The sequence below is a fragment of the Taeniopygia guttata genome, chromosome 1A (assembly GCF_048771995.1).
Source record: "Taeniopygia guttata chromosome 1A, bTaeGut7.mat, whole genome shotgun sequence".
Classification (NCBI taxonomy): Eukaryota; Metazoa; Chordata; class Aves; order Passeriformes; family Estrildidae; genus Taeniopygia; species Taeniopygia guttata.
In genome coordinates, this window is record NC_133025.1 from 29,778,771 (window position 1) to 29,805,640 (window position 26,870).

General features: G+C 42.0%; 1 protein-coding gene across 2 annotated transcripts in view; it reads right to left on the reverse strand.

The window, feature by feature from the left end:
* Positions 1-7,755: 7,755 nt before the first annotated feature.
* SLC38A1 (solute carrier family 38 member 1) overlaps positions 7,756-26,870 on the reverse strand; it is a 42,122-nt gene continuing 23,007 nt past the window's right edge. The window contains exons 6-17 of one of the 2 annotated variants that reach the window (XR_012053075.1): positions 26,068-26,160; positions 25,673-25,754; positions 24,446-24,528; positions 23,481-23,539; positions 22,649-22,768; positions 20,375-20,454; positions 19,119-19,219; positions 15,834-15,952; positions 15,137-15,278; positions 14,930-15,027; positions 13,736-13,922; positions 7,756-10,618 (exon numbers count right to left, since the gene is read on the reverse strand). Coding sequence is in view for 1 of the 2 variants with exons in the window: in XM_002194550.7 (XP_002194586.2) it covers positions 13,821-13,922; positions 14,930-15,027; positions 15,137-15,278; positions 15,834-15,952; positions 19,119-19,219; positions 20,375-20,454; positions 22,649-22,768; positions 23,481-23,539; positions 24,446-24,528; positions 25,673-25,754; positions 26,068-26,160 (1,079 nt within the window). In the remaining variant the exon portion in view is untranslated. Of the gene's footprint in view, positions 13,923-14,929; positions 15,028-15,136; positions 15,279-15,833; positions 15,953-19,118; positions 19,220-20,374; positions 20,455-22,648; positions 22,769-23,480; positions 23,540-24,445; positions 24,529-25,672; positions 25,755-26,067; positions 26,161-26,870 lie in introns of both variants that reach the window. The other variant, XM_002194550.7, reaches the window with a different exon arrangement.

The following is a 26,870-nucleotide window of genomic DNA, read 5'->3' on the forward strand; positions in this document are numbered from 1 at the left end:
AAGGAAGTCTCAGGTCTGAACTGCCCCCATGAAAATCCAACTGTGGCTACACTGCCTGGGCAAGGGGGAGAGGAGAGGCACCTGAAAATACTTAGAATCTTTATAAAAATGCAAGAAAAAAAAACATTTTCTTCAAAACGGCAAATGGAATGAACACTTAAAGAATACAAACAATGTGCATTTTCCGAATTATTATCCTAATAATGTAACAGTATTATGAATAATATAAGGATCAATATTACTACAATTCATTCAAATAGCTTGTGTTTTGACATGGGAATTCCATCTATAAGGCGGAGACTGAGTCAGACAGAAAAGAACAGAAGCATTAAGAAGGGAATTATAAATAAACTGATTTGCCTTATTCTCTTACCCAGTCCTCCTCAAGGCTGTCAAACACAGGACCACAGTCAAAAAAGTCTTCAGGCCAACATCTCCTTGCCTGGCCAACTCTGAGGAGAGGTTGAGTCTCTTGGGGGCACTTTCTTCCTTTGCAGTGTGTTTTGTGCCTCTCTTCAGAGTGCATTGAACAGAGACTTCACCATCTTGACTGTATATTGGAGGGCAGTTGGAGACTCTCTCATGAGAACCAACAGCATAAAATGCTGAGATGAGAGAGCAGCACATTATTAAAAATGAAAGCATGGCTCATCTAGAGACCTACATTTCCACACAGAGTTTTCTGACCCTCTGTCAATCTTTCCTTTCTTTAACTAATAGTAAAATTATGTATGTGCAAGCTTGTCTTCTTACTCCCCTTCTAGGTTTCGCAGCTTGCTGGAGCATCTCTTTACAGAGTTTACCGAACTTCTTTGTAAGTCAGTCTTTCTAAAAGCCCTATCTTCTGACTTGAAACAGAAAATGCAGTAGGCATACAGCATCCTGCAGAGAAGTTAAGGCTGTCACATGCAACGTCAACTGGGCTGCTAAATGACATGCACATATTAGTGCAGTGGTATGGCTATTTTTTTTTTTTCAGCTGTTGAAGCAAAACATGTGACTGTCTTATCCCAGCCCTAATGGTTTGAAAAATTATTCCCAGTGAGGCTTGTGTTTGCCCTTCTTTAACTTGGTTGGGTGAGGTGGATTTGTTTCACGGGTCATCAGAAATTTGGACATTGGAATTTACACATACACTACAGTTTCTGTGTGTTCAGATGTAAAACAATGGTAAAGGAGAAAATACTTTTGATCACCCAGTTTCCCTGAAGCTGAGAACAGATAGTTGTATTTTCTATAGCATGCAGTATTGCTGCAAAGTGGTGAAATGCTAAACTGCTGGTGTCTATGCTGATTTGCCTCCTGACTTGGATAAAAATGACAAATTTGTGTTAGGATTAGTCTTCATGTGTAGCCTGCAATGACAAATCCTATAGGCAATGATGGTTTTGCTCTGCTGACTGTGGAGACAAGGAAAAAATAGCATCAATAGCTAAGGACAGACTTATAAATATAAGTGTGTATGCAAAATAATGTTTGCCACAAGAACAGAGAGCATTTGGTGCCTAGTTATGCAATTCTCAGTAGCCATCACTAGCCATGTTGACTACCTCCTCACAGCTTGGGCTTTGTGCATTAGATGGTTTCACTGAGCTCTATAAACATGCTTGCACTTACCTTTAATTATTTTTTTTTTGATTCTCAGTAGAGATTTGAAGTAATATTGTCCTAAGAGACCTGAAATTAATGCAACTCCAGTGAATTTTCATTCCTAAAGGTATTTTCCTTAGTAGTGCTGTCTGTTTTCCTGAGTTTTTGTTGATCCTCTGCATCATTTACAGAGTCAATTTAGATACTTTTTCATTTCTTACCAAGGTTGAAACAAATAAAATATAAATCCTTTATCGGTACTAAAAGATAGAAGGGCTTGAAGTTTATATAACATTTCTCTTATCCACTCCAACTCCTCAAAGTAATTCATATATAACTTAGTAGGAATCCATAAAGACAGTTCTTCAGAAGTCTAAGATATGTTATCAGGTTATATAATTCTAAGGCTGATTCCATTGATCACAGTGGACCTCAACCATTTCACAGCAGGGTGTGAACCTTGGAAAGTCTGTGGAAATAGTGCTTGGAAATAGCTCTGTGTATCTAAATAGTAAATTAGTCTGGTGTGCCTACCACTTAGTAGTGCTTGCTAGTACCCTTTGTGAAATAAGCTCTGTACCAACTCAAGATGTTTGTGGCTAGATTTCTTTGCTCATAAAACTTGGCACTTGAAATTCTTGTGAGGCATTAATTAATTGTTTTAAAAATGCACACCATCCATATATGGGTGCTGTATAGCTAATCTGGCCTCTTGTAACTAGGCTGTGGGATTTATGTCTTGGGCTCATCCAGATCTTCCTGGAAGGCCTCTGGGATTGAAAATTTGCTGAGGTGATCCATAGCAAGGATACACAAAATCTGTTTTGTGGCTTTGAGCCATGGAGCATCCCAAAATTGGTATTTCCCCAGCAAGGCAGCAGAGGTGTTACCAGCTGTGTGTTGGGACAATGCTGCCTTTGCTGGAGGTACACTGATGCAGCCCCTATAAAGGCGTGGGGTTGGAAACACTGCCTGTTCTTGTGGGTAAATGTCCTCTTCCTGTCTGTCCCATTATGAAAAGTACCTCTCAGAGCTGGCTTTAATGAATCCTGCTCTTTGTGGGTGTTGCTTTCCTGTCTCCACTGTGCTAGTCATGTTGTTTCCTCAAGGGTAAGCGGGTAGGTAAAGAGTGTGTTACAAGACTTTTTTTTCTAGCTATGAGTTTTGACCTATTTTGTTTATTGGTATCTGGACTGTTTGTCCAGATTTGAGTAAAATAAAAAATACCCAAAAAAATATGCTTTCCAATTTTAGACAACTGTTTTGAGCCCTCAGAGTGGTATTCAGCTGCCTGAGAGGAAGTATCGCTTTTTTTCTGTGGTAAACAGAACTAGTGGTCTCTTGTGCTTGACAGAGGGTTATAATGTAAATATAGAAATGTTCTTGCTTGAATGAACTGATTTATTACTGTGCTCTCTTTTAGGATAGTGAAATTGTCCCCAGAGAGGTTAAAGTGTTGGTGATGTGCTTGCCTGAAGTGCTGAGGTGGACCCTCACTTGCTCAGTGCTTTAGCTGCCTGTGTGGTGTTTGCAGACTACATGGGTTCATCAGCTCTGGTACACCTACTCATCATGGTATATCTAAACTCATACTCTGGTCATCCACAGGACAAGCTTTCTCTTCCCAGTTGTCCAGAGCATGAGTCCTACCAAGGGCTGAACTTGCCCTGGTGTAATTTGTAGCAGGCAGGGACACTACAGAACACTACATGCCGGAACACTACATGAAGGACGATAATTAAGTGCCATGCATTTATCTGAGCACATTTCCCACTCCTTAGAGAGCACTCTGCATCTTGGTGGGTGCTGGCAGCTTTGTACAAAAGATTTCAGGCTGTTTTTTATTTTCTTTGGCCTGGAGCAGGGGTGAGAATATCATCCCCTCTCTGGGTGAGACTGGTCTGAATGGTACAGCCAGTAATCACGTTACATTAGGACATCAGCATCCTGTGTGAGGATGACATGTCTGCTTTTGTAGTGATAATGAGTGTGTTTTGAAGCCATCAACACAGCTAGGATTCATTTATTTTGTCTTTTTTTGTCAACTGAGTTTAATTGTTTCGCAACCAGAGTTCTTTGAGAAAACAATTTCTGCATATTCTAGTACCTGCATTCCTAGGGTTTATTCCATTAACTACAGGGATTGTGGATTCTGGTTAAAATAATCTGGCTCTGGAAATTGAGAAATTGACCCTGCTTGTTCTGCACAGAAAGATGCCAATTAGTTCTCTACTCAAGTAAAATTCCACAAAGACTTGAATGTTCCTGTGCCTGTTGCTTTACAAGATTGTTTATCAGTTTACCAGGGAGGCCATGCAGCCTTTTCAAAGTGCTGCTGGAGGGCTGCCAGAAATAGTAATAGAAACTGTGCTCATTGTTTAAGTGCCACTGGATGCAGGAATGGAAGACCGATGCCTGCTTCCCTTTCATTTTGTGATGATCTAATTGCAAGAGATATATAATTCCTTGTTATGTCAGGGAAGTTGTTTCTCCAGCATCTGGTACTTCTCTCATTATCTACAAACAGTATCTGAAAATTAATAGGAAATCTAGCTATTATATAAGAAGTACTACAGGGAACTGCTGCCTGCACTAAGCCCAAGAAGACTTCAGAGACTGCAAGAACTGGCTGTGTCAGTGAACATATAATTTTCTTCTTTTTTTTTATTTTATTTTTTTTTACATCCTAGTAAATTACAGGCTTTGGTTACGGTTTGAAGAAATGTGTTCTACAAATGTTGTAGCATCTGTATGCTGCTGTTTTTACTGCAGCCATTGTACAGGTCATTAATCTGATCCCACATCATAAAAATTTCTCCACCCTCTTCATAAGTTTCTTTGTTATCCTAGCACTTTCCAATACCTTGATGCCTGACTCTGCTATGTTCCCTTATAATTACCTGGGGTAGAACAACAGTTTTTTTATCCTCAATGCACTTGGCTGCTGCAGTGGTGCTCCTTAGCACCACGCTCACCCCATCTCTGTAACAGACTGCACATCCAGCTCTGGTGGGCTGGAACTGATGGCCGGGGAGACATCTGGGCAACAGACCCTCCTCTCTCATCCTCATCAGCTGCTTACCAGGATGAGCTCATGACATGAGCCCAAAGAGGAGAAATGGCAGCTGCAGATGCTCCCATGTCTCATACTTGGTTTTCACCCCTCTAATCACTGTCAAATAACTCTGTGCAAGGGTTATTGCCATCCCGTGCTGTGCAAGGGGAATGGTTAAGCAAATCCCTCCTAAGCAAGGTGAGGGGAGCTGGCAGGTTTGCCTGGGCTGTGGGGCAGGTCTATAGCGGGCAGTAACAAGGATGATCCAGCTGTTGCAAAGCTTAAAGTAAGCACTGCTGGGAAAACAAGTGGGGTTTGGAAAGAGTAATTTTTGGGATCTTACCTGAGCATGAGTCCCAAAAAGTGTCCAGGAAGGAAGACCACATGGGAGCATGTCAAGGGCATGGTCAGTACTTAGTACAGAGTTTAGTCTGAGGTGGTGATCTCCACCAAAAACTAGGTAAATTTCACTAGATTTTCATAACTGACAAGAGGACAGTGCTTCAGGTTTGCTGCTCAGTGGGCAAACATTCTCCCAAGGGTACATGTGTCCTAGGTAAACCAAAATACCATTCTATTCCATATCCATCTGATTCCAAAGAATCATTACTGTCTGTTTACAGCTCAGCAGCACAGCCAGAACTGCAACTGCGGGATGGTCAGGAGGCACGAATTCCTTTAAGAGGTTCAGGTCTGAGACTGTTTTCCCTTTGTCTCCCTATTTGCAGTTGGCAGTGGAGGCTGCTATCTTGGAAGGGGGCAGTACCCTGCTAATTTGGGTGTCTGTTCCTGTGGAGTTTGTGAGATTTAGCAATTTTGTATTGAGTTATTATTCACTATATTTTTGCCTGTTGCTGTTTACTTTCTAGTAAACTTATTTTTTCCACTTTTATCTACTGGTATTAGTTCTTTATTGGTGGAAAGGGATTGGTTGGAACTAAGGGGAAGTAACTAATTTTAGAGAGCCCACTTCTTTAAATTGTCTTAAACCAAGAAAATGTGGCAGGCAGGAGGAAGGGGATCTGGCTACCTCTGGGAAAAGGACCTGACATTTTAAGCCAGGTAGCATTTTTATGGAGGGGATGTGGTTCTTGGGGTACATTCTAACTCATGTTGATTATACACTTTCCTCCATTTTTCCAGGACAGCAGCTTCCATGGGCCCATAGCTCAGGGAATTCCCAGTGTGGCTTTATCTGCAGATCAACTCTCAGATTGGGCTGGCCTGTGCCACCCCAGCCATCATGGTTTACTTTCCCAGCCATATTGTCTAACACTCGGCTGATCAACACAATTTTCTAAGAATACCAACAACCTCACATTTTTCATGGCAGCGAGCCATGACAAGGTTGAGGCACACTAAGCAGGTTGAGCAGCACTGTCCTTTGCCATTGCCATGATATTTAGTAACACTGACAGCTTTAAGAGTCTCCATTTGCCATAACTGTAAGCTGAAAGAGAAGAGCATGCCACTTAATATTTGCAAAACGCAGATGCTGGGTTGTTTGAAAACTTCTGTCTAAACCACACTGGGATCTGTTAGGAAGTCAGTATTTCAGCCACAGATCCTTAACACAACTGACTGCAAAAAAAGGGTGCTGCTCTCCTGCATGGGGCTGAGAACACGGAAGGAAGCTTCCTCACAGGAAACAAAGCCCATATTCCGTTTGTGGTCAGGAAGTCTTAGAAATGGACTTATCACTTGTACCTCTTCCTACCGTCTCCATTTTCTCCACACTTTTTCAAGTTGGCATGAGTTCTTACTCCCAGCTCTTAGTGTAATGGAGAATGAGACATCTTAACAGTGGCTTGAATTTGGGCTTCAGCTTGAAGACTAAAAGCAATTTCACATGAATTGAAGTCAAACTAAGACCCCAGTTGAAGCATATGGAGGAATGTCTTCCTTCAGATAAAAGCACTGCTTGCCCTAGAAAATAGTAATTTTTTTTTCCCCACTCACAGACAGGGACTAGTCAGATGTACTCAACAGATCTGCTGACTTTGGGGATACAACCCAAAACTAGAAGCATGTGGCTTGGTGTTTTTAACTTTGGCTGTGTGGTTTTAGGTGAACTTCAGGTGAAGCTGTCAGACTACACTGCAGAAGGCCAACAGATATTTGTCACAGTCTCTGCAAGCAGGAGAAAAAAGAACTGTAGTTTCTCTTTTTCCCATTGCTTCATAAATTATGTTTCTATGTCTTAAGATATGGTTATAAGAGGATTAAGTTTGGCTGGGTTGAGAAGTGTATGCAAATGTATGCCAAACAGAAGAGACTACTAGACCAGTCCAGTGCAGAAGCTTGTTCCTCTGTGCTCCCAGGTTTATGGCTTTAAGATATATCCCTGGGCTTGGGGACCAGACAATTGCTTCCAAGCATCCTCTGATACACAAATGGTCTCATCACTTCTCCTGCAGAGGAGCTTGGGCAGCTGTACTCATCCTGCGCAGTCAGGTATGCTCTTCAGTTGATTGTACTCTAGCCAAGAGGCCTTTTTATAGGTAGTCACTATAATCAGAAAACTAGTGAAATCAGTGGTCAAAGGCAAAAAAAGGGGCACTTTCCAGACCCTTTAAAGCTTTGACAGAGGTACTTTGGCAGAAACAGCTGCCTAAGACATTACTGTCTTTAAGTATCCTCCTCATACATCTGCTTCTGCTTCCATTGCTGAGAAAAGTCTGGCAAGGGTTTGGTCACTTCAGGCACCAGTTCAACATCTCAACTCAAACCCAAGTTAACAGCAGTCCTTTAAGTTAAATTACCTGATTTGACCTTGAAACAGACTGGCAAGCACTCAGACAGTCTTCTAAGAGCAGGCAGAAACAAGTACTGGCCTTAAGGAATGCTGTCACCTTCAGCAACCACAGGCTGTGGTAACCATCTGCTTCAGGTCCTTCTAAAACTGTATGAGAAACTTCACCTTAATGTTCCATAGCATTTTGTTGATGCTTTGCTTATATACTGCACCAAATCTAATGTAGTTGGCTTTGCAAGAGCTGCATGCCCTAAATTCAGTGAAAATACTTGGATAGAGCAAGAGAGCATTTGCTGTTCAAGCCATTAAAATAATACATCATCATCCCTTTGGAAGAATGAGTATGGCACCAACATTAATTTAGATCCCAATTTTAATATTTAAAAACTAAAGGGTAACAGAGAGATCATAGAACTCGGTACATTTTATATACACATAGAAACTGAAAAACGGCGTTGTTTATTTGGATATGAGCAGCACAAAGTTAACAGGTGATGTTAAAAGGAGCAAAATATTACTGTTGACTCACTTCAACAATCTATTAGAGATGAGCTTGTATCAAGGCTACATCATTCAAACAACATTGTTTATACTGGATCTGTGTGAGCCTTAGCATATGCTGGGACACTAAAACCAGGTTTCTATAAACAATGTAAAGTTCAAGTCTAGTGGAAAAATACCTTTTCAGTTTATATTTTGTTGGCTGTAACACTGAAAATAAAACATACACTGGTATTTATTTGAAGAGCTCTGTAGAACTGACTGTATATAGGGTTTTCCCCTCAAATTTGTGCTCATGATAAAAGCAAGTGTTATTTCAAGTTTCATTTTAATCCAAGCCCATAAAGTAAACATGGAAAAACCCCACAATTCTTTTTAGATGCATTTCTTAACCTTCATGTTTCAGCAGTCCTGAAACTGCATTTCCATGCTTTACCAGCGAGAAAGTCTATGCAAGGTCTCTGATGGATGCACTCTCAGACATACGCAGCCCTCACCCCTGGACACAGCTATCTAACAACCTCTGCCTGTTCAAAGTGGGATGTGCGAGCAGTCCCTGGCCAGGGATGCTCTTGGCAGCCTCAGGTGCCAGCGTTTTCGTCACATGAGAGCAGCAGGGTCTGAGGCAGAGCAGCCACAGGACTCTGCATGAAGGGAGGGGGCTGGAAATGGCACCAATTGCTCTGGTTGCTGCTGATCCTTGACTTGTCATACTTTTTTTTTCAGAACTACTGGCATTTCTGATGCCTGAAAATGGAAATGCAGAAGCTCTGCCCTGACTTCTGTTTGTACTAGCTGGGTAAATACACGCCTGGATACAACACGGCATAACACTAGGTCACATTGCCGGCTGCAGTTTGCCATGGTTTCTACCATAAAGCCTTTTCAACATTTTACTCCCAACTGACCCCAGCTCAGAAGGTAAGAGCTATCTGGGTACCAAAGGGGCACTTTAACAAGGGAGATATTTTACCCAACAGGAAGACTGGCAGACTTGCTGTTGAGAAAACAGGGAGTCGTGCACTGGAATTAATCCTTTCAATTTAACTGGACCTTTTATTTCTCTTTTTACTTTAGGGATGTAATTATAATTTCAAGTTTAGAATGTAACTTGTGAACTCTTGGGAGAAAGGAAAGGATATATATTTTGCTAAGAAGCTAAAGTATTTGTATTTCTATTAAAATTTTTCTTAATATGCAGAGCCTATCTAACACTTCTATTCATAGGGGATAACCAACTGCAAAAATATACAGCATCCTATTTATTTACAATATATATGTACATAAAAATGAAATTTCCTACAATACAACACAACTGCATAGATTTGTCTTCAGAACCATAGGTATGTGTACATTTTGTGAATTCTAGACTTTCCAGCCCTGTACCTTTTATTAATTCATTATCTTTTTTTTTTTTTTTCACAGTTTGTTACAGAAATCCTTACATTAGATACAAATAAAACATTCTTTGCTGTACGTTACAGGAAATAAGGATTTTCTGACGCCAAGGGCTCTGGGGATTTGTTTATGAAAGCACCATGGCGCCAGCTGATAATGCCATCTCATGGAGCTGCTGATGGAGCTGAGTACATTCTGTGGTGCCTTTCTCCTACAGGCACTGGGGTAGGGCAGTAGGACTGGAGGTGAGACACCACCACATGAAAAGTTTTGTTTTGACCAAGGTGCTCTTTAGCCTTAATGTAAGGTTCAAGCAAAGAAATGTATAAATTTTAACTAGACATACCATTAATTGTTACTGTTTAATACTCAGTATCAGAGAGCTGTGTTGCGCTTATGCATTGTAAGGCAGATGTACAGACAAAACCCACACACCATCCAACCCACACTTGCATGTGTGACCTATTACAGGTGGAGCACAGGCTTTGGGTTCATATGTGACTCAGAAGAGCAGCCCTCGGAGTGGATGAGCATCCCCATCCCTGACCTCGCAGGATGATAGTAGCCCTTGTGCCTTAGGCTTGCAAATGTGCCAGGCACCACTTGGTCCGTGTCAGCTCTACAAAAGGTCTGTGTTGGTGCACAGATTTGGAACTGGCCCTCTGACCAGGAGCATGCATCACCCAGAGAGGTCACTGCCCCGAGATACTGTTCCCAAATAACAATGTACTGTGTTTTACTACCTAGGCATGTTTGCCATTGGACAGAGAAGGGAAGCTGTATTACGGTTGCTGTAAGCCCATAAATATTTTCTTTGCAATATGCTGTGGACTAGGAGAGGCAGCAAGGTTGTCTTTTAAGTGTAGGATTAACTCTTACAATCTTATTAGTAATCCCTGCTTCTAATTAGTCCTTCCTTGTCCCTCATCACTCGATTTTTGCTACTACACAAATAAGAATTTTAAAGTTTTTTGTTGCAGTTATTAGGAGCAATTTTGCATCCAGTCTATGACACTTGCAGTGCTCACAATAGTGATAAACTCTCTATGAAAAGAAAGCATGCTATCACCTACTAAGTAGATATGGTACTCTGGATCCTATTAATTTTACAACAGAGAAACTCCTACAGCATTTCACTGTGCTCTTAAAATCCTAACTAAAATGTGGGACTTGTACAATTGTGGCTACAGGTTCACTATTCCAAATGAACTGAATAACAGCAGTACATTTTACAGATAACCTCATACAAATATTGTCATCCATCACTGATGTTGACAGTTACAGCAGGGTCTATTGCATTCTGTTAAGAATGTATAAACCTGATGAGAAAACAAAAAGCACGTTATTTCACGTTCATTACCACAGACATCAAAAAACACATGATTCCTTTCCATAAATATATAAATATGATGCCAGTAAATCAGTTTAAGCAAAATTCAGTCTTTTTTTTTTTTCTTTTCTTTCCTTTTTTTTTTTTTTTTTTTTTTTTTTCAATGAGACCCAGAAACAAAGTCTGTTTAAAGACTTAATATTTTGGGTATCTATTTTTCAGTATATAAGACATGCTTTGGTGGTTCAGTACCTTGGGTAATTTCACTTCTATACACACTCAGCTCATTCTTCCTATTTATTCAGTAAAACTCCAGTATACAAATAAACTGGGGAAAAGGAGAAGGCAGAATAGCAAAGAGAAGAGAGAGGAATAGTGATGGAGGAGATTTAGGAAGATGAACAATTGGTGACCCAACAGCCCTTCAAGTCAAAGGAAGTTGGGTGCCAAAACTCAATGGTTCATATTTCAAACAGCAGACTACAGACTCTTTGGAAGGAGGAGGGAGGTATCACATATGTGACTTTGCTGGAATCCGGTGCAGCAGATCAGACCTCTAGCTCATACCTGTATACTTGAAAACCATTCCAAGGATCTAGTCTCTCACAACCCCCCAATGCACAGCGCTGTGCTGCTCATTAATCAGTAGTAGAAGAAAGATAAAGGGGAGGAAAGCAGGAGAGCCTGGTAGCATCTTAAGGATAACACTGCACAGCATTCTCAGGTCTGAGTTAGGTTTTTAGGATAAGATCCAGAGAGATTATAAGGCACCTCAAAACCTGAAATGCAAGCTGAGTCAGAGAATGGAGTGAGATGCTGGGCTTCTGCTGCAGTGACCACTGAGGGTTGGGTGCCTGCAAAAGGAAAACCACAAATTTACATCCCAAGCTGAGATGATGCCTGGAATGAGGTGCAAAGAGACAGGAACAAAGCACAGGCTCTTCTCCCCAGAGCTTGCCTAACACCTGGTCTTGTAGGCTATGGTATGGACTTCTCTGTGGATAAGGGCAGGGATCAGTCCCATAAGAAAGAACCAGTGACCTGCACCATCACAGACAAGGGTCTGAGACCAACCACAGGAAAAGTACAAGGGACTTTAGTGAATGGTCCCAGGTAGCTCAACAGTTTGTATGTTAAAGGCTGGGGGTACTTGGGAGAAAGGATTATGCACCAGAGACTTTGCTGGGAGGTTTCTAGTTTTGTTCTTGCTGCCGGGCTACTCCAAGTACTTTGGCAGCCTGTGGAATCCACTCTGCCTTATTTCTGGATCACAGTGAAGTATCATCAGAGGCAAGCACCTCACTGCCTATGCTAATGTACAGATCTGGCAGTCTGGGCTTCATAGGCTTAGTTTCTGTAGCATGAACAATCTGCATCTCAATCCCCAAATTTCTAGGAAGGCCCCAGACTAACCTCTCTGGATGTTATCTTTAGAAACCAACTTTCAGGGTCCTGAGATGTGTTCTGTGATCTCAACTCTCAGTGACTTCAAGCCATGGTAAGGTGTTAGTTACATTACAAGGTAATGGCAACTGAGGCAATTCAGTAGCTCACAGAAATCCCAAGATCCCAAATATTCTATCCCTAACCTTAAAAAGAGTAAGTTGCAATGACAGGTTTCTCACAGCTGGTGACAGTCTGCTTCCACAGTTACAAAGGGAGTTGTCAATGAACCAGCTACTGAGAACAAGAGGGTCACTGCATACTGACAGGTATGGCTCGAGAATACCAAGGGCATCACAGCCCTTGGGCATGAAGCGGGGATCCCTCTAGCCATCCGTTCTTCCAGTGGGAGCCACGTTCATATTCTGAGACATTCTTTAGCTCACATGGTGAATGACATAAAGTGAACACTGCTGGCAGTGCACTAATAGAAGATGCGTGCTCAGGACGGTGAGTGATCAGCTGCTTAGCTTTTGAGTCTCTACAAGTGGTTCTCTACACCAGCTATAAGGCCTTAGGCAAATACTTATTCTGTGGACAACTATTGCAAGTTACAGTGTTTCTGCTAGTAGAATATCTTCTAATTATTATGCAGAACTAATGAAAAATGTAAATGAAATCTTTTAAATATAAAAAGTATTTCTGTTTGTTTAAAGAAATGTTGCAGATTTCAATTTCCATTAGAAATCTAGTAGTTTGGCAGAGTGACTCAATCCTGCTCCCACTGCTGTCAAAGACCCCACTGACTTCAGTGGGAGGAGGGTAAGACACAAGAGAGGAGCCAGTCCCTACAAGGTATGGAAAAGGCATGAGGTATGATTAAATACGTAGGTTTTGATAAAACTGGAGCTTGGTATTTTTTTTTTCTGAGAGCAATGGGGCATTACTAAACAGTTTAATGCTGAAGAAAATGCAGACTTCTTATGGCAATCTCCAAATGTCTGCTTCTCTTCAGACTCAAGTACTCATGGTTTGGGGTCAAGTTCTGGTCAACCTCCAACTCAAGTGTGCCAGAGGAATAGTGGCTGGTGGTGGTGGCTGTTCTTCTCCTGCTCCCTGCTCCACATCACAGCAATACACACACATAGACACACAGTCTGTTCCCCAGAGCCATGAATGGGCCTGGTTCGCCCCCCAAAACATCAGAGAGAAGCACCGGATTTAGGACCTACGCTTACACAGCGCTCAGCTACACTCTCGTAGTGCTTTTCATGCCTGTATCCAGAATACTACACTTAACCCAGTGAGGCAAATGGTGCCTGGAACAGCAACAGAACAAACAAACAAACCAACAAACCAGATGCATACAATTAGAGAGCAGAGTTTTGGCTAAAAGAGCGGGATGGATGTGAACAGACAACACTTCAGTTGGAATTGATAGCAACAGGCACTACTGCCCTAAAGGAGCAGAGCTTGTGGCTGGAGGGCTAAGGAAAATAACGGAACAATGCAATTCATGGGTGGAAGAGGGGAAACTTATTGTGATGAGTTTCTATGAGCAATGCTCTATATAATCTCATGGACAATTAACATAGACTTTTTGCTGATCAGAGAGTGATATGCCTGTTGGAAGAATGGGTCTGTTTTCTGCAAGAAAATAGTCCCATGACAGTATTTTCAGTACTGGATAATCATTATTTGGATTTGATTTGAGTAAACTCACAAAAGGTGGAATAGACAACAGAACCGATGGTTGCGATTTTGGTGTGTAGCAAGCAGGGGTATCTTTTTTGAGAAGAAGGTGAACTTCAGTGGCCTTCGGCACTGCTTCCTGATTGTACCCAGTCATAGATGACCAAGGGAATGCTCACTAGGGAAAACAATACCCCCAGTGCCAAAAAAAGAGAAGCCTGAAACAAAAAAAAAAAAAAAAAAAGAGAGAGGATTAATGAATAAAAATAAAAGACAATTAATTCAACTATGTTAACTTTTCTCAAGGAGATGTACAAGGTGATGTATTAAAGTTATCAGCTAAAATGAGCTAGCAGTTCTGGTAAAGACAATGCCAACAGATAATTAAACAGATTAGCGTCATTTATAATTGCTTACTGAACACCAAAATAATTTTTTTCTCCTTTCAATTCACTTCTTAAACACTGATCACCTCTAAAGATGACTGAGTGTTTTTAGGATTGATCAGCTCTGCTCTTTCCAAAGCCTCACAGAAATCAGTATATTCTTCCCATTGGATATGTGTTCATCTAAGTTCAACCCTTTCATCATGGGATCTGTGGATGCAGCCAAAGTGAAACAAGTTTTCTACCTGCCTGCTCAGAGAAGAAAGGTCTGACTGTACAATGCTTCCAGTGCATGCCCCATTAGACTGGGAACACACAGGAGTGTTGCATCTTTTCAGATGCAGCACTCTCTGGGGCTCACAGGAAATCTTTCCAAGGTCCATTCCTATTTGCTCATGCATGCCAAATGGCTAACATTACACTTCAGCTGGCTGCTTCGTGTGGAACCACCCTATGTCTGATTTGGGTCTGTTAAAACCATGAAGAATACTGCAAATAGAGCACTTTGCATGCTTTCTGGATCAACACACAGAAGCAGAGAGAGCTTGCTGCGCCGAAAAGTTTGTTGAAGTGGGCTGGAGGGTTTCCTGCACCCTGCTGACTGCTGCTGCTGCTTGCCAGCCAGGGAAGTACCTCATCCCACAGAGAAGGGCCTCCCCAAAACAGAAGATGCTGTGCATGCATGGCCCTTCCACCAGGGGACTCCCAGGGTAAGCAAAGGAGAAGGGCAACCACAGCTGCCAGCTCACTGAAGTACAGATTAGATCTGCTTTGCACCTAGCACATTAAAGAGAATGACAAGATGGAAGTGTTTCATTGCTGGAAACTGGAATGCATACCCAAATCCTCTGAGTCAATTTTGATCCATCCTGCTGTGTAATTTTTAAATACAATGATGAAGGAAGAATGAATATCAGCATATTGGCAGAAGTGACCCCTGCAAAATTCAAATGAAAGAGTTTTGTTAATTGTCAGCAACAGCTAATTATTGCATTGCTCATTTGGAACTGTTTTTTTATTAGTAGTACAAAACCAGGATACTCTACCTACAACGCCAAAAATATCCTTCATGGATGGGATAAAAATGACTAACAGGTTGATGATAACCAAAAGAACAAAAGTAACCAAAACATGACGGCATAAGTCAAATTTTGTTTTTCTGGCCATCTCGAATAATGATGAACGCACCTGCAGGGGGGAGAGAGAGAGAGAGAGGAAGTTTTCTGTTAAGAATAGTCTATGAGCCAAGTCAAAGCTTCCCATGTTTATTTTAATTGGTTCTTCATGTGACAAGTGCTGCATAGATCTGTCAGAAATTTTGGGTTGCCTGAAGTAATGTCCTTTGAAATACTCCTTAAAATAAATTTGTTATTTCAGAACTGTAGGTACATGTGCATGTGCAGTAGGATATTCCTCTTTCTAACATGTCTCTTTGAATCCTTCTGCATGTTAAAAGGAACTTCACCTCTGGAGCCTGCTCCAGTACAGCGATGTGACATAAGAGAGAACCTGTTTGGATTAAATTTAAAACAGATTTAAAACCAAAAGTGATTTGTTTATTTACTGAATATAGAACTTCTCCAGGAGTTAGTGGGAGTCTGGCATGAGAAAAAACTAATCCAAGCTCAAGCTCTTTTTGTAGCTGCAACATTGTAGTCTCAGCCACCACTGGATTGTGGTTTGAAGAAATGTGCTGTGCACAGCTGTTACCAACTTCCAAACCACGCAGAACTTTTTACTTACAGTGAAAAACAGCACCGGTACGGTAAGAATCACTGCCACGATCACAGCCAAGCGCACAGTCAGGATGAGGATGTCATCTTTGCTCTGGTATTTGTGAAGCAGATCTGACTGCACATTCTCTATGGGAAAGACAGTAAGGTAAGTATTCTGGCAAAAAGGCAGTTAGTCCACAAAAATCATTGCTTAACAACAGCCTTCTTGAACAACAAGTGATTTATCTGTAAACAAAAGAGTATGGAATGAAACATCCTTGAGTTAAAACAGCACTTTGAACGAAATCTCAATGATCCCATTATTCCAGTTCAATCCTTTGGAGGCCTGATTTAGGAATGCGTCTTAATTCATGACAGCACATGCTTAAGTCTAAGGTAACTTTCACTGTAGAAAAGACAACAGTGAGACATACAGGAAAGCTTGCTTACATATATACATTTATACAAAAATAGGTAAAGAGAAATCAGCTATTTTTAATTGATTCTGTGGACTTTTTTTGAAGTTCTAAATGATATAAAAATAAACACATGCACTGCAATGGCTGATCTTAATATAAACTGCAAGGTCTTGAGCTAAATTAGTCTAAACAGCAAATAAACTTCCAGCAAAAAGCAGTGCCCCTGTTCTCCACTGAGAACAAAGCCTATCTTGGGTCAGCTCTCAGCGGGACGCTCTGACATTTGCACTCAAATCCTTCTGCAGCTCCTCTGAGGGCTGCCAGCAGAGCCTGCAGCTCAGCTCCACGCTGGCCAGCAGCCCCAGCAGCCAAGACAAATCACAGAGGGTGCTTAACAGGGAGGTGCTGGCAATATTTTAATACAACCTCCTGCCAGAATGTTTCCTTGAAGCTGTGATAAATAGTGCAGAGCAGGTCTGCGTGTACTAACCAGCAGGAAAAGCAAGTTGCTGAGGGACCTACATGTTTGCTTTATAATTTTTAAATATCCAGGAGCAATAACCTAAAGGGGTGGCTGTTAAGCATGCCACCAAACACACTTGCTGCCCCTTTTTAGGCCCATGTTTTGTTTCTGCCTGCTAATTTTAGAAAGTTGGTAGTAAAACATAACAGCTCCTAAAGGGAACTCAGTGGACACATCTAATTTACCATCTTTGGCACTTGGGAAAACCTCATGTATTCCTGGAGGCAGAGGGATCTATCCTCTGGCAAAATGCCTACACTCCCCCCAGGGCACCCTTCTGGGTAGAGACCACAGGTCAAAACCACCTACACAGTGCTTGAATCCCCACCAGGAGAAAGAAAATGCTCTCCCACCTCCCTGCAGATCAGGAGTGGGGTTTTCAAGCCGGGCACATGCACAGCTTCTGCAACACAGAGCTTACTCTGCTCCTGCAAGCACAGACTGCAACTTCTGTACCGCTCACGGGCTGCAGCCAGGTAGGAAGTGAAGGGCAAGGCTTACAGTTGAAGGTCTGTTTTCCTTTCAGCTAGATACACCACAGAGCCCAACCACACTGTGACCTTTTAGGGGAAGAAAAACACCTCTTTTCTGTAATTCTGCAATGTAAATATAGTCATCACTGCAACACTTTTGAGAACACAGTAAACAGACAAGTACTATTGGTGTAAAGAAGAAATGGTCACAATAAAAATACTGTTCTTACCCAGGTAAGGGTAGAGAAGAGGGTTAGAACACTGTTAAGTGAACATATGAAAGGTAAGGTCTTTTCAGTCTCAAGGGGAAGAATAAAGGAATTTTGTGGAGGAATTCTGTATTTCCTCAGTGTCTTTTATGCAGCCTGTCACTGCACTGACACCGCAGAGCCCAAGCAGAGCTCTCCACAGCTTCCATCTGTGGGCTGTCAGTGCTGGAGAGCAGGGATGCCTAATGTGGGGAGAGGCACACAAGACACCCCAGGGATTCCTCCGCCATTCCCCCTTAGGAGGGCCAGAAGGACGCAGCCCCTACCTCCTCCATGGACTCCAGACCCTCGTCCTTGAGGGATGTGGGAGATTCCCAGAGAGGAGCGCCACAGATCTGCCTCCTCAGATCCCTGGGGCAATCACATCAGAATCTCCTCCCTGCCAAAGCGAAGGGGTCCATGCTGATTTACACCCACTTGCTCCCTGGGGCTGCTAATTTGATGCATCTCTAAGAAAATGTGTTAGATGGGAGCAGCTGGATGAGAACGGCTGATGCTGTTGTCACTTGCAGCCTATTTGTGGGTTTATTGGGAAAATTAGAACAGATGACCTCAAGTTACTTCAACGCATGTATACTCAAGGCCTCATAATCAGAATGAGAGTTTGAGAAAGCAAATATGAGACAGGTACACCTTTGAAAAAAAAAAAAATCCACATTTCATATTTACTTTTTTTTTTCTCTGGCAATTGGTGGCTCACAAGGGACATTATCATGAATGAGGAGGTTGTAACAAAAATGCTACTTAGAATAGGGTGGTGAAGACTGATGGGTGACTCTGAAATAAAAGGCAAACATCAGCTACGTCACCTGTCTTGTAACCCCTTAACAGTCCATGGAAAAAGACACTACTTTTCAACATTCTCATGATACTGGAATATGGGAGTTCCATTGGCAACATTCCCAGGAATATTTTTCATTTTTTTGATTCATATTTTATTCTACTTTACTTAACAATTGTGCCCTTAGGGTATACATATTGTATCCTTTAGTGATACAACATAATTTGTTTGTTAACTGAATTGATATGCATGCAAAGAGACAGGGTGGGGGTCTCAAACACTGAGATAATCAGCCTTTGGTGGCTGAGCTGGGACAACACTCAAAGTTTCCCCACCTTCACTGCCAGTTTGTTTAATCAAGACCTAAAGAGGTCAGCTCTAGGGACACAGGGAAAACATTTGGTCTGTTGTCTCTATGACGAAAGTGTTACTAAGAAAGTGAAAAAGCTGTGATGGCCAATTTGTTACTCATTTCCTAGGACCTGCTCTCAAATCTGTCTCAGTTTTTGCAAATATGCATGCTTCAGCCATTACCAATGCACACATCATTCAGGTGAGGACCTTGGAATAAAATCTTAGTGGGGCCCAGCTAATCCCTAGTTCTGTAAAACAAATCTCTCCCTCATACTTTGAAAATGCCTTTTGCAAATAATACTTTCACTTGTGCTTTTCATCCACAGGGAAAAAGAAGGAAAGGATTTATACCTTCAATATGAGAACTACAAGGAAAAATATTTGGAAAAGTATTTTAATATAAGTGGATGGGACTTTCCTTTCCAGCTGGGATACACTATTGATTTTACATGTATCCCCTTTCTACTCTGATCAGTAAAGAACCACATACTTACCGTAGAAAGTCAAATAGCCAAATATGGCAGTCATAAAGTACATCAGAAACATGGCAAAAAATGAGATATTTGAAACCAACTGCATTTTTTTCTGTGAACGGCTGGAGAAAGAACAAGAAAAGAACACATAAGAATGATTGGGCTGGATTTTTCCATAGCTGTTTCAAAATGTATTAGGTGTTTGCATAAGCATAGTAATTCTGGGGAGACTCATGAATGCATTTTCATTTAAAACAGAAAATCACTGACAGCTGCACAAGGAAGAAATGGACTGGAGAAAAGGACCCTTCTTGGGGCTTAAATGAAAAAATAGTGGGTGTGACCTGTGGGTCTGTACCTGCTTAAACAGTGAAGCCACGTGGAGAGAGGATGACCCTGAAACACTTTGGTAATTAAATTAAAAGGTCAAAATGAAGGAAGCAGAAAATTATACAGAGAGAAAAAAACCCCCAAAATGTTCTGAATGACAGCAGAGAAATATTTATGTCCCCATGGGGAGAAAATACTGGATTTATGCTGATCTGGAAAATAGGTTAAATGTAAACATTTAATCTTTAGATATTTATTCTGAAATATTCACACTCCAGTACCTAATCTCAGACTTTTAAATCCACACAAGGTTGCCCTAATACGTAACCTGGGAACCTGGTCAAGTCACTTGAAATTTAAAGGACCCAGCAAGTGTCTGAGGGCAGTCATGGGTCTGACTGACCCTGACCTCTCCCCTGGGGCTTCCCCATGGCCCAGGACCCCATTACAGCTGCCCAGGGCTGTCAGCAGTGTCACAGCAGAGCTGGTTTCCAGCTCCCCACAGCCCATCCCTCCTGGAGGTATCAGTGAGACAGCAGTACCAACAAAGATCTTTTAGTACCAGTAAGGCTGAAAGCACTTTTATTTTCCTGGTACTGCAACAGACTTTTAGTTGCACTAATGCTGTGGAACAAACATTGTTAGCAGAACAGACGCCTCTCCTATGCCAAATATCAGCCAGCAGAACTTGGCTCTCCCCAGGCTGCTGTGCACTTCCAGGGAAAACTCCCAAGTATTGCATTATTCTCCATCTCTCTTGTCCCTGCCTCACGGGCACAGCACACCTGGGAGGCCAGATTTCCTAGCTGACAGCCACACTTGGGTGTTATGAAGGCACACCTCTGAGTGGCACAAATGATTCAGAGCACCTCTGTGCTAACACTTTCCATGTAAAATGGTTCAAAACAACAAACTATTAAAAAAAAAAAAAAAAAAGAAGGGCTTACTCTTTAAGTTCGCTGTAAATCGGGAGGACTGATGGGTGGCACACAAATGCAAAAGCAATGGTGGGCAAAGCGTACACGGTCTGTTCAGAGAGAATTTCAGAAAATAAGTTAAGAAGTAGTATTTCCCCCAGTGGTCTGAAGAAATGTTCCATGTTCAACTACCTCAGCTCCAAGCTTGCTGGACTCTTCAACCGAATATTGAGAGCCTTTCTGAGAAGTAAGAAGACCTGTCAATTAGCATGTGTTTAATGAAATGTGGAAATCACTGCGCTATCAACAGGAGGACAAAGTCTTGCGTTGGCGGCGTAAGCGCAGCACTGACTGTGCTCGCAGAGCACAGAGCTGGATGCCACGCTGCTGCTGGCTTTGCCCCCTGGCACAGGTCTGCCTGCCCAGCTACTGCCACCGTTACTAGCACAGTGCCACACGTGAAAGGGAAGTGTGGTGGGTCACCGCTACGCTACCCTGCCTTGGCATGGAGAGGGGTGTGCACTCGTGGTGCTAAGGCTGAAGTCCTGAAGAGGAAGCCCGTATCCAGACTGTAAGAAAAGAGAACAGGAATGCAGAACTTACAAAGAAATGGATATTTCAAGGTACCAGACTGAATCCCTTAAATTCTCAGGCCAACAAAAGGACTAGGAGGGCTGTTGAGGGAGCATGCTTCTTCTTGGGGAAAGAGAAAGACCATTATGTCACCAGAAAGCGCAGGAGACCTCCAAGTGGGACCTCAGCCCCTTCTCCACTAAGAACTCAGGTGGGTCTCAGTCCTCAGCCAAACTTCAAAAATGGTATCAGTGCTCAGGCACTTCCGTTCTCCTGAGGGAACAGGTATGAGCAGAGGTCACAGGAAATTATAGATCCTCCCCTAAGGACAACATGAGTCTATTCTACATGCAGCTCTGTCCTGCCCTCTGAGATCTGCTTGTGCTGGTCACAGGCATCCCCTTCCCACACAAGACATCCTATGGTGCACCCCAGGCCTGACAGGTTCAGTAAATGTGCTGGCTGCTCTCTGGAGGTCCTTCCTTGCCCAGGCCTTTGCCACCTCTCCCCCACTCACAGCACAGTACTGTTGTGGTGTCTCCATCTGTAGGGATATTCAGAAGTTGCCTGGACACAGTGCTGGGTGGCCCTGACTCAGCACAGGGGTTTGACCAGGTGACCTCCAGGTCTCTGCCAACCTCGGATATCCTTCTGTTCTGTGAAACTGTCCTGTCTCTCCTCTCACACACTGAAGTTGCTAAAATGACTGGCAAATTGTTGGCCCTGAGGGCAAGCCTCTGGAGTTCAGCCCTGGTGTGCCTAATTCAGATGGACTGATCCTTCTGAGGTGCCTCCACTGGATCTGAGGCAAGGGCTGACACTCACTGCAGAAGAAGACTACCTTTCAATGCTTTCTGCAATATTCCTACACCTAAGCTGCTATGGCACAACAAATTAACTAATTCTTGGTCCATCATGATGGATCTGGGGTGATAGTTACCCCCAGCCAAAGAAAAGTGCTTCACCTGGCTTCTTCAACTGAAGCTGGTGGGTTAAATTTTAAAAAAAATACTTTTTGCACACCTCTGTTATAAATGCTCATTCCCTATGAAAGTGACTAAGGCCCTGACAACCACGACCTGATGGATAAAGTGCTGTTTCACTGTGAGCACTGCATCCCAGCACAGCTGACAGGAGCCATCCTCCTGCTCTCACAGTTAGACAGCTGCCCTCTCTCAGTCTCTTAAACCAACTTTTTCTGCAGCTGTGTGGTGATGGAGGGAAGCATCCAGCTAAAAAGCAACCAAATTTTTGCTGGATTATCTTTCAGCCATATCCTTTTCACAATCCAGTTCACCGCATGGCTACAGAAACATGTACGCTGTTACAAAGAAGTGGTTGGTGTGCAGAAGGACAGAGGTTATGGGCTTTGGATGCAGATGTGGGCTACTCAGCCTCTACTGAGAAACAGCCTAAAGGCACAGTTGCAGCATGGATAGTAAGCAGCAGTGGAAATGAAAAATTTCCTGAAGAGAGCAGTTATTGTCCAGTGGTAGCCTGGGCTCATAGCCTTAACACATCTACTACCGGGGCAGGACTAGACTGCAAGGAGACACATTCACCATGGCATCTCTGTAAGACTGGGCAAGGAGACCAGTGTGCATTAACCACTGGATCACAAATGGAACCATGGAGAATCAGGCCCTTTGTGGTGCTGATCAGAACAAGAATATGGAGTGTAGGTGCATATATTATGTGAATTAAAAGTAAGTATTATAAAAATAAACATACCTTGGAATTAAAGATAACATACTTTGGCTTACACGTATGTTCTGAGCTATTTGATAGGATAGATGATGTTGCATTTAGCCCTTGTCCATCACAGGGAATTTGAAACTTCTTGTAAATAACCTAGAATAAAAGCAGAATATAGCTAATTGCTAAAATAATGATGAAAAGCAAATCAGAATTAAAGTATCAGTGGAATTGTGGGCATCCTGGCCTGTATCAGCAATAGTGTGGCCAGCAGGACTAGGGAAGTGCTCATTACCCTGTACTCAGCACTGGTGAGGCTTTCCCTTGAGTGCTGTTTCCAGTTCTGGGCCCCTCACTACAACAAGGACATTGAGGTGCTGCAGCATATCCAGAGAAGGGGAACACAGCTGGTAAAGGGCCTAGAGCGAGTCATAACAGGAGGTGCTGAGGAAGCTGGGGATGTTTAGCCTGGAGAAAAAGAGCCTGAGAAGGTACCTTATTACTCTCTGCAACTGTCTGATAGGAGGCCGTAGCCAGGTGGAGCTCAGCCTCTTCTTCCAGGGAACAAGTGACAGGATGAGAGGAAATGACCTTAAGTTGTACCAAGAGGCATTCAAATTGGACATTAAGAATTTTTTTTTTAATGGAAACTGTTGCAAAGCATTGGAAAGACTACCCAGGGAACTGGTGGAGTCACTATCCCTAGAAGTGTTCAAAAACACAAAAGTAGATGTTTCACTTGAGCACAGTTTAAGGGTAAACAAGATGCTCGGTTGACAGCTGGACTTTTCCAGTCTCTTTATCGCTGACACCTTAACAATTCTGATTCCAAGTGATTCATCCAACAAAGAAAGCAAGCTGAACTTACCACTACCAGGAAAAATACCATGCAGCTTAATGAAAATCCACTGGTATAGCCAAGGTATCCTGAAAGAAATTAAGAGAAAGTCTCATACAGAATAATTTTATTAGTCTTATCTTAGTTTTTACTGCTTTTTGCTTCTTCATGTAAAGTTCAAATGTATTAAACATTTAATATGTAATGTGAACTTTGGGGCAGGACAAAAGCATGTCCTGCTGGTGTGGGTCAAGTCTCCTAGCTTCTGGGCAAGCCTAAGCCTTGCTCTGACCTGTTGTGACTTCCTCAGGATCACCTTTACCACAGTTTAACTAACTTTACTTTTGAAAGAGGCTGTGATAATTGAAAAAAAACTGAAAGTGTGCAATTGCAATCTGAATGTGACCCAGGTTCCCTGAGTCATGTCAGCTGAGTTTGGGTTTTTGTCTCAAAAAGGAAGATTCCAAATGGATTTTGGTGCCAAATGTTGTTACCAGCATGGTTTTAAAAAAAATACACTGTGTACCTACTGTCATTGCAGCTGGATTCAAACACATCTGAAAATGCAATTCTCTGTACATATCTTATTTCAAGGTCCAATGCTTCCAATTAGCCTCATCAGTAAAAAATTTCATGCGGATAGAAAAGTAACATTTTTTGTAATTTCACCATTTGCGAACTTCTTTTTGTGGGCTGCACATAAAATTGAATTACCTTATGAAATGAAGACCCTCTTAACTATAATTTGTAAAATCAATTTTCACAATTGTATGGATAAAGCTTATACTTAAAGTTTATACTGAGCTCAATCACTGATAATTTAGGACTACTTGTTTCAAAATGTTCAGAACAAAGATTATTTCTGGATCAGGGAGGCTGCTTAGATAACAATGAGAGTGTATTTTTCTTATTATAGTTGAATTGTCAGTTTGGTCATCAGTGGCACAATATCTGGGTTTCTCTTTTTGATTCTCATGATGGCATTTTCATCTTACCTAAGTTCTTCAGTAGACATAAAGGGAGGATTATACAAAATGTCACTGTGACAACAAGAATCCGCCCATCCACGTACCATTCCCTGTATAAAACAATAAAAAAAAAACATACCATGAGCACATCCTAAACATTTTCTGGTTTTCCTCACTCAGTCATCCTCTTTGATTGCTATACTTAAAAAACTACCTTTGGTCTCCTTACCCTACAAGTCCCTACAAAAGGAGAGAAAGGATCACATCTTGGCTTTGCAGACTCATTAGGTATCCATGGCACTGCTCTGACTCAGGTAGGGAAGATTTCCAGAGTCACCAAAGTATTACCCTACCATGGAGATCAGTGCGTGGGTCTGAGAGGCACAGCCACCACCTCTGTAACCTGATACAAGCCACCCTGCCAGGATGATGAAAGATCACGCAATGCGCCAGAGCACAGTGGGGCTGGGGGGCCACCACGAGTCATTTGCCAATCCACCCAAGCACGTGACCAGAGCAGCAAACCAGGCTCCAGCAGGCTGCCATGCACTAGCTAGCCCAAGTTTGCATCTCCTCTACCAAAGTGCTTTACATCCTACTGTAAAGAAAGAAAGAGGAGAAGGGGCAGTGCTAGTGATGTTCAGTATGACCTACTTCCATTCCTTGGTCCTGTATAGTAGGAGAGCCTAAGAATGGAATCTCTATGACCTTCTCCTACACTGCAGCACACCATATAATCCAGTGCAAAGGGTATTTACTGGTATAAAAAAATGCCACCCCTCTACTAAAGTAGCTGGTAAATGCCAAAGAGAGATAAGGGGCAGAAATCTTATTTAGATAAATATTCTGCAGTGGTCATATGCTAGTAGCAAAGAATTTCACTCTGTGGACATTGTTTCAGGGGCAAAATCATGTAAGTGTTTGAGAACTCAGGGAAACACATCTTTAACTTGCATTGTTCCCAATATTTCAAGTGTTGCCTAACACTGTAAAATATTGGATTCTATGATTATAACAAAATTCTTCATTAAAAGCTTGTGTGCAAAAAGGGCAACTAAAGTTTCATTTCCTATCCATCTTCTCCTTCCAAAATTTGTCTTGTCTTTTATTAACCCCCTGAGATATTCCTGTGAAAATCTACTTTGACAAACCTAAAGGGTATCCAATACTTCAGGGCTTTTGTAAACATATGCTTAAACTTTACTATACAATGTTAAATTCTACAGTCTAAGCACCAGAACTAATTTAACTTACGAAAATGTTTCTTCTTCTCCCATTAGAAACTTTATGGCAGAAGGCAGCTCATTTTTGACTATGAAGAGATAGCTCAACATTGCTGGAGGAAGAAGAAGCAAATTTTAGAAAATGGGTAAAATAGTTTGTGGAACAAGTACCGAGAAGCATCCTTAACCTCTTCCCACATCAGTGTCTGATGCAAACTATGACTGCAAACTATGACTGAGTGTAAATTACTGATCACTCAGTAATGCAGTATTTTTAAAGGGCTGCATGCAAAACGATAGCCACAACTATATTGAGGAGCATGAAGGTCCCTAGATGTCATGGAGAAGGAACCTGACTTGTTTGCAGCTGTAAAATTATTGAGATATTTTTGGGCTTTGTTTTTCAATATTCGTTATTTCCTTTACCTCCAACATTCTGAAGAGATGTAGATCCAAAGACAATCATTCTCCCTGGGGTACCAAAGATCTGCTCACCAAGCTTTTCATACACCATGCAGCCTGCATGAGAAGAAGAGGAGAAAGGTTACAAACACACTACTGAAAGCTGTTGAACTAAAGCATTTACAATTCCTTTTCAGCCAAGCACCTATCTATGCAGCCAAACCTGCCATCTGCAAGTAAATAGGGAGTGCTCTTGTAATTTCTAGGGCTGAAAATTATGTAGGTATATTTTCCTGACTTCTAGAAATGTTATTGTTGGCTACCAGTAACTTCTCAAATGGAAGCTCTTAATGAGAGTATTACATGCCTTTAATGAGTCTGTCTACACTGTGAGTGACATGTTAAGTTCTGGTATCCTCTCCCTGCATATTAAGTTTTGCACCTGCAATGAGAGTAATGCAGAAAGGCTCCTCTCCCGAAAAAGCCCAGCACAGCAGGATCCACGAATCAGGCCTGGACACACACTACTGCCATTCTGCAGTTCTGCTTGCCTTGACTAAATGATCAAATGAGGAGAGCCACTGGTTTAAAGGATCATCTATGGCTTCTAATGGCAAAGCCTCAACTTGTGAATTCTCAGTGTCGTATGTTTTTGGTAAAGCAGGCAAAGGTGTAAAAGATAACTAAAATTTATTTTTAAATATCTGTCAAGCTTGTGAAACTCCTCCGTTAATTGGTTTGTGTTTATGTTAAATGTTTGTTTGTTTGTTTTACTTGGCTGTGATGTAGGCTGATAAAAAGAGTGGGCATTGTGAAGATGGTGAGAT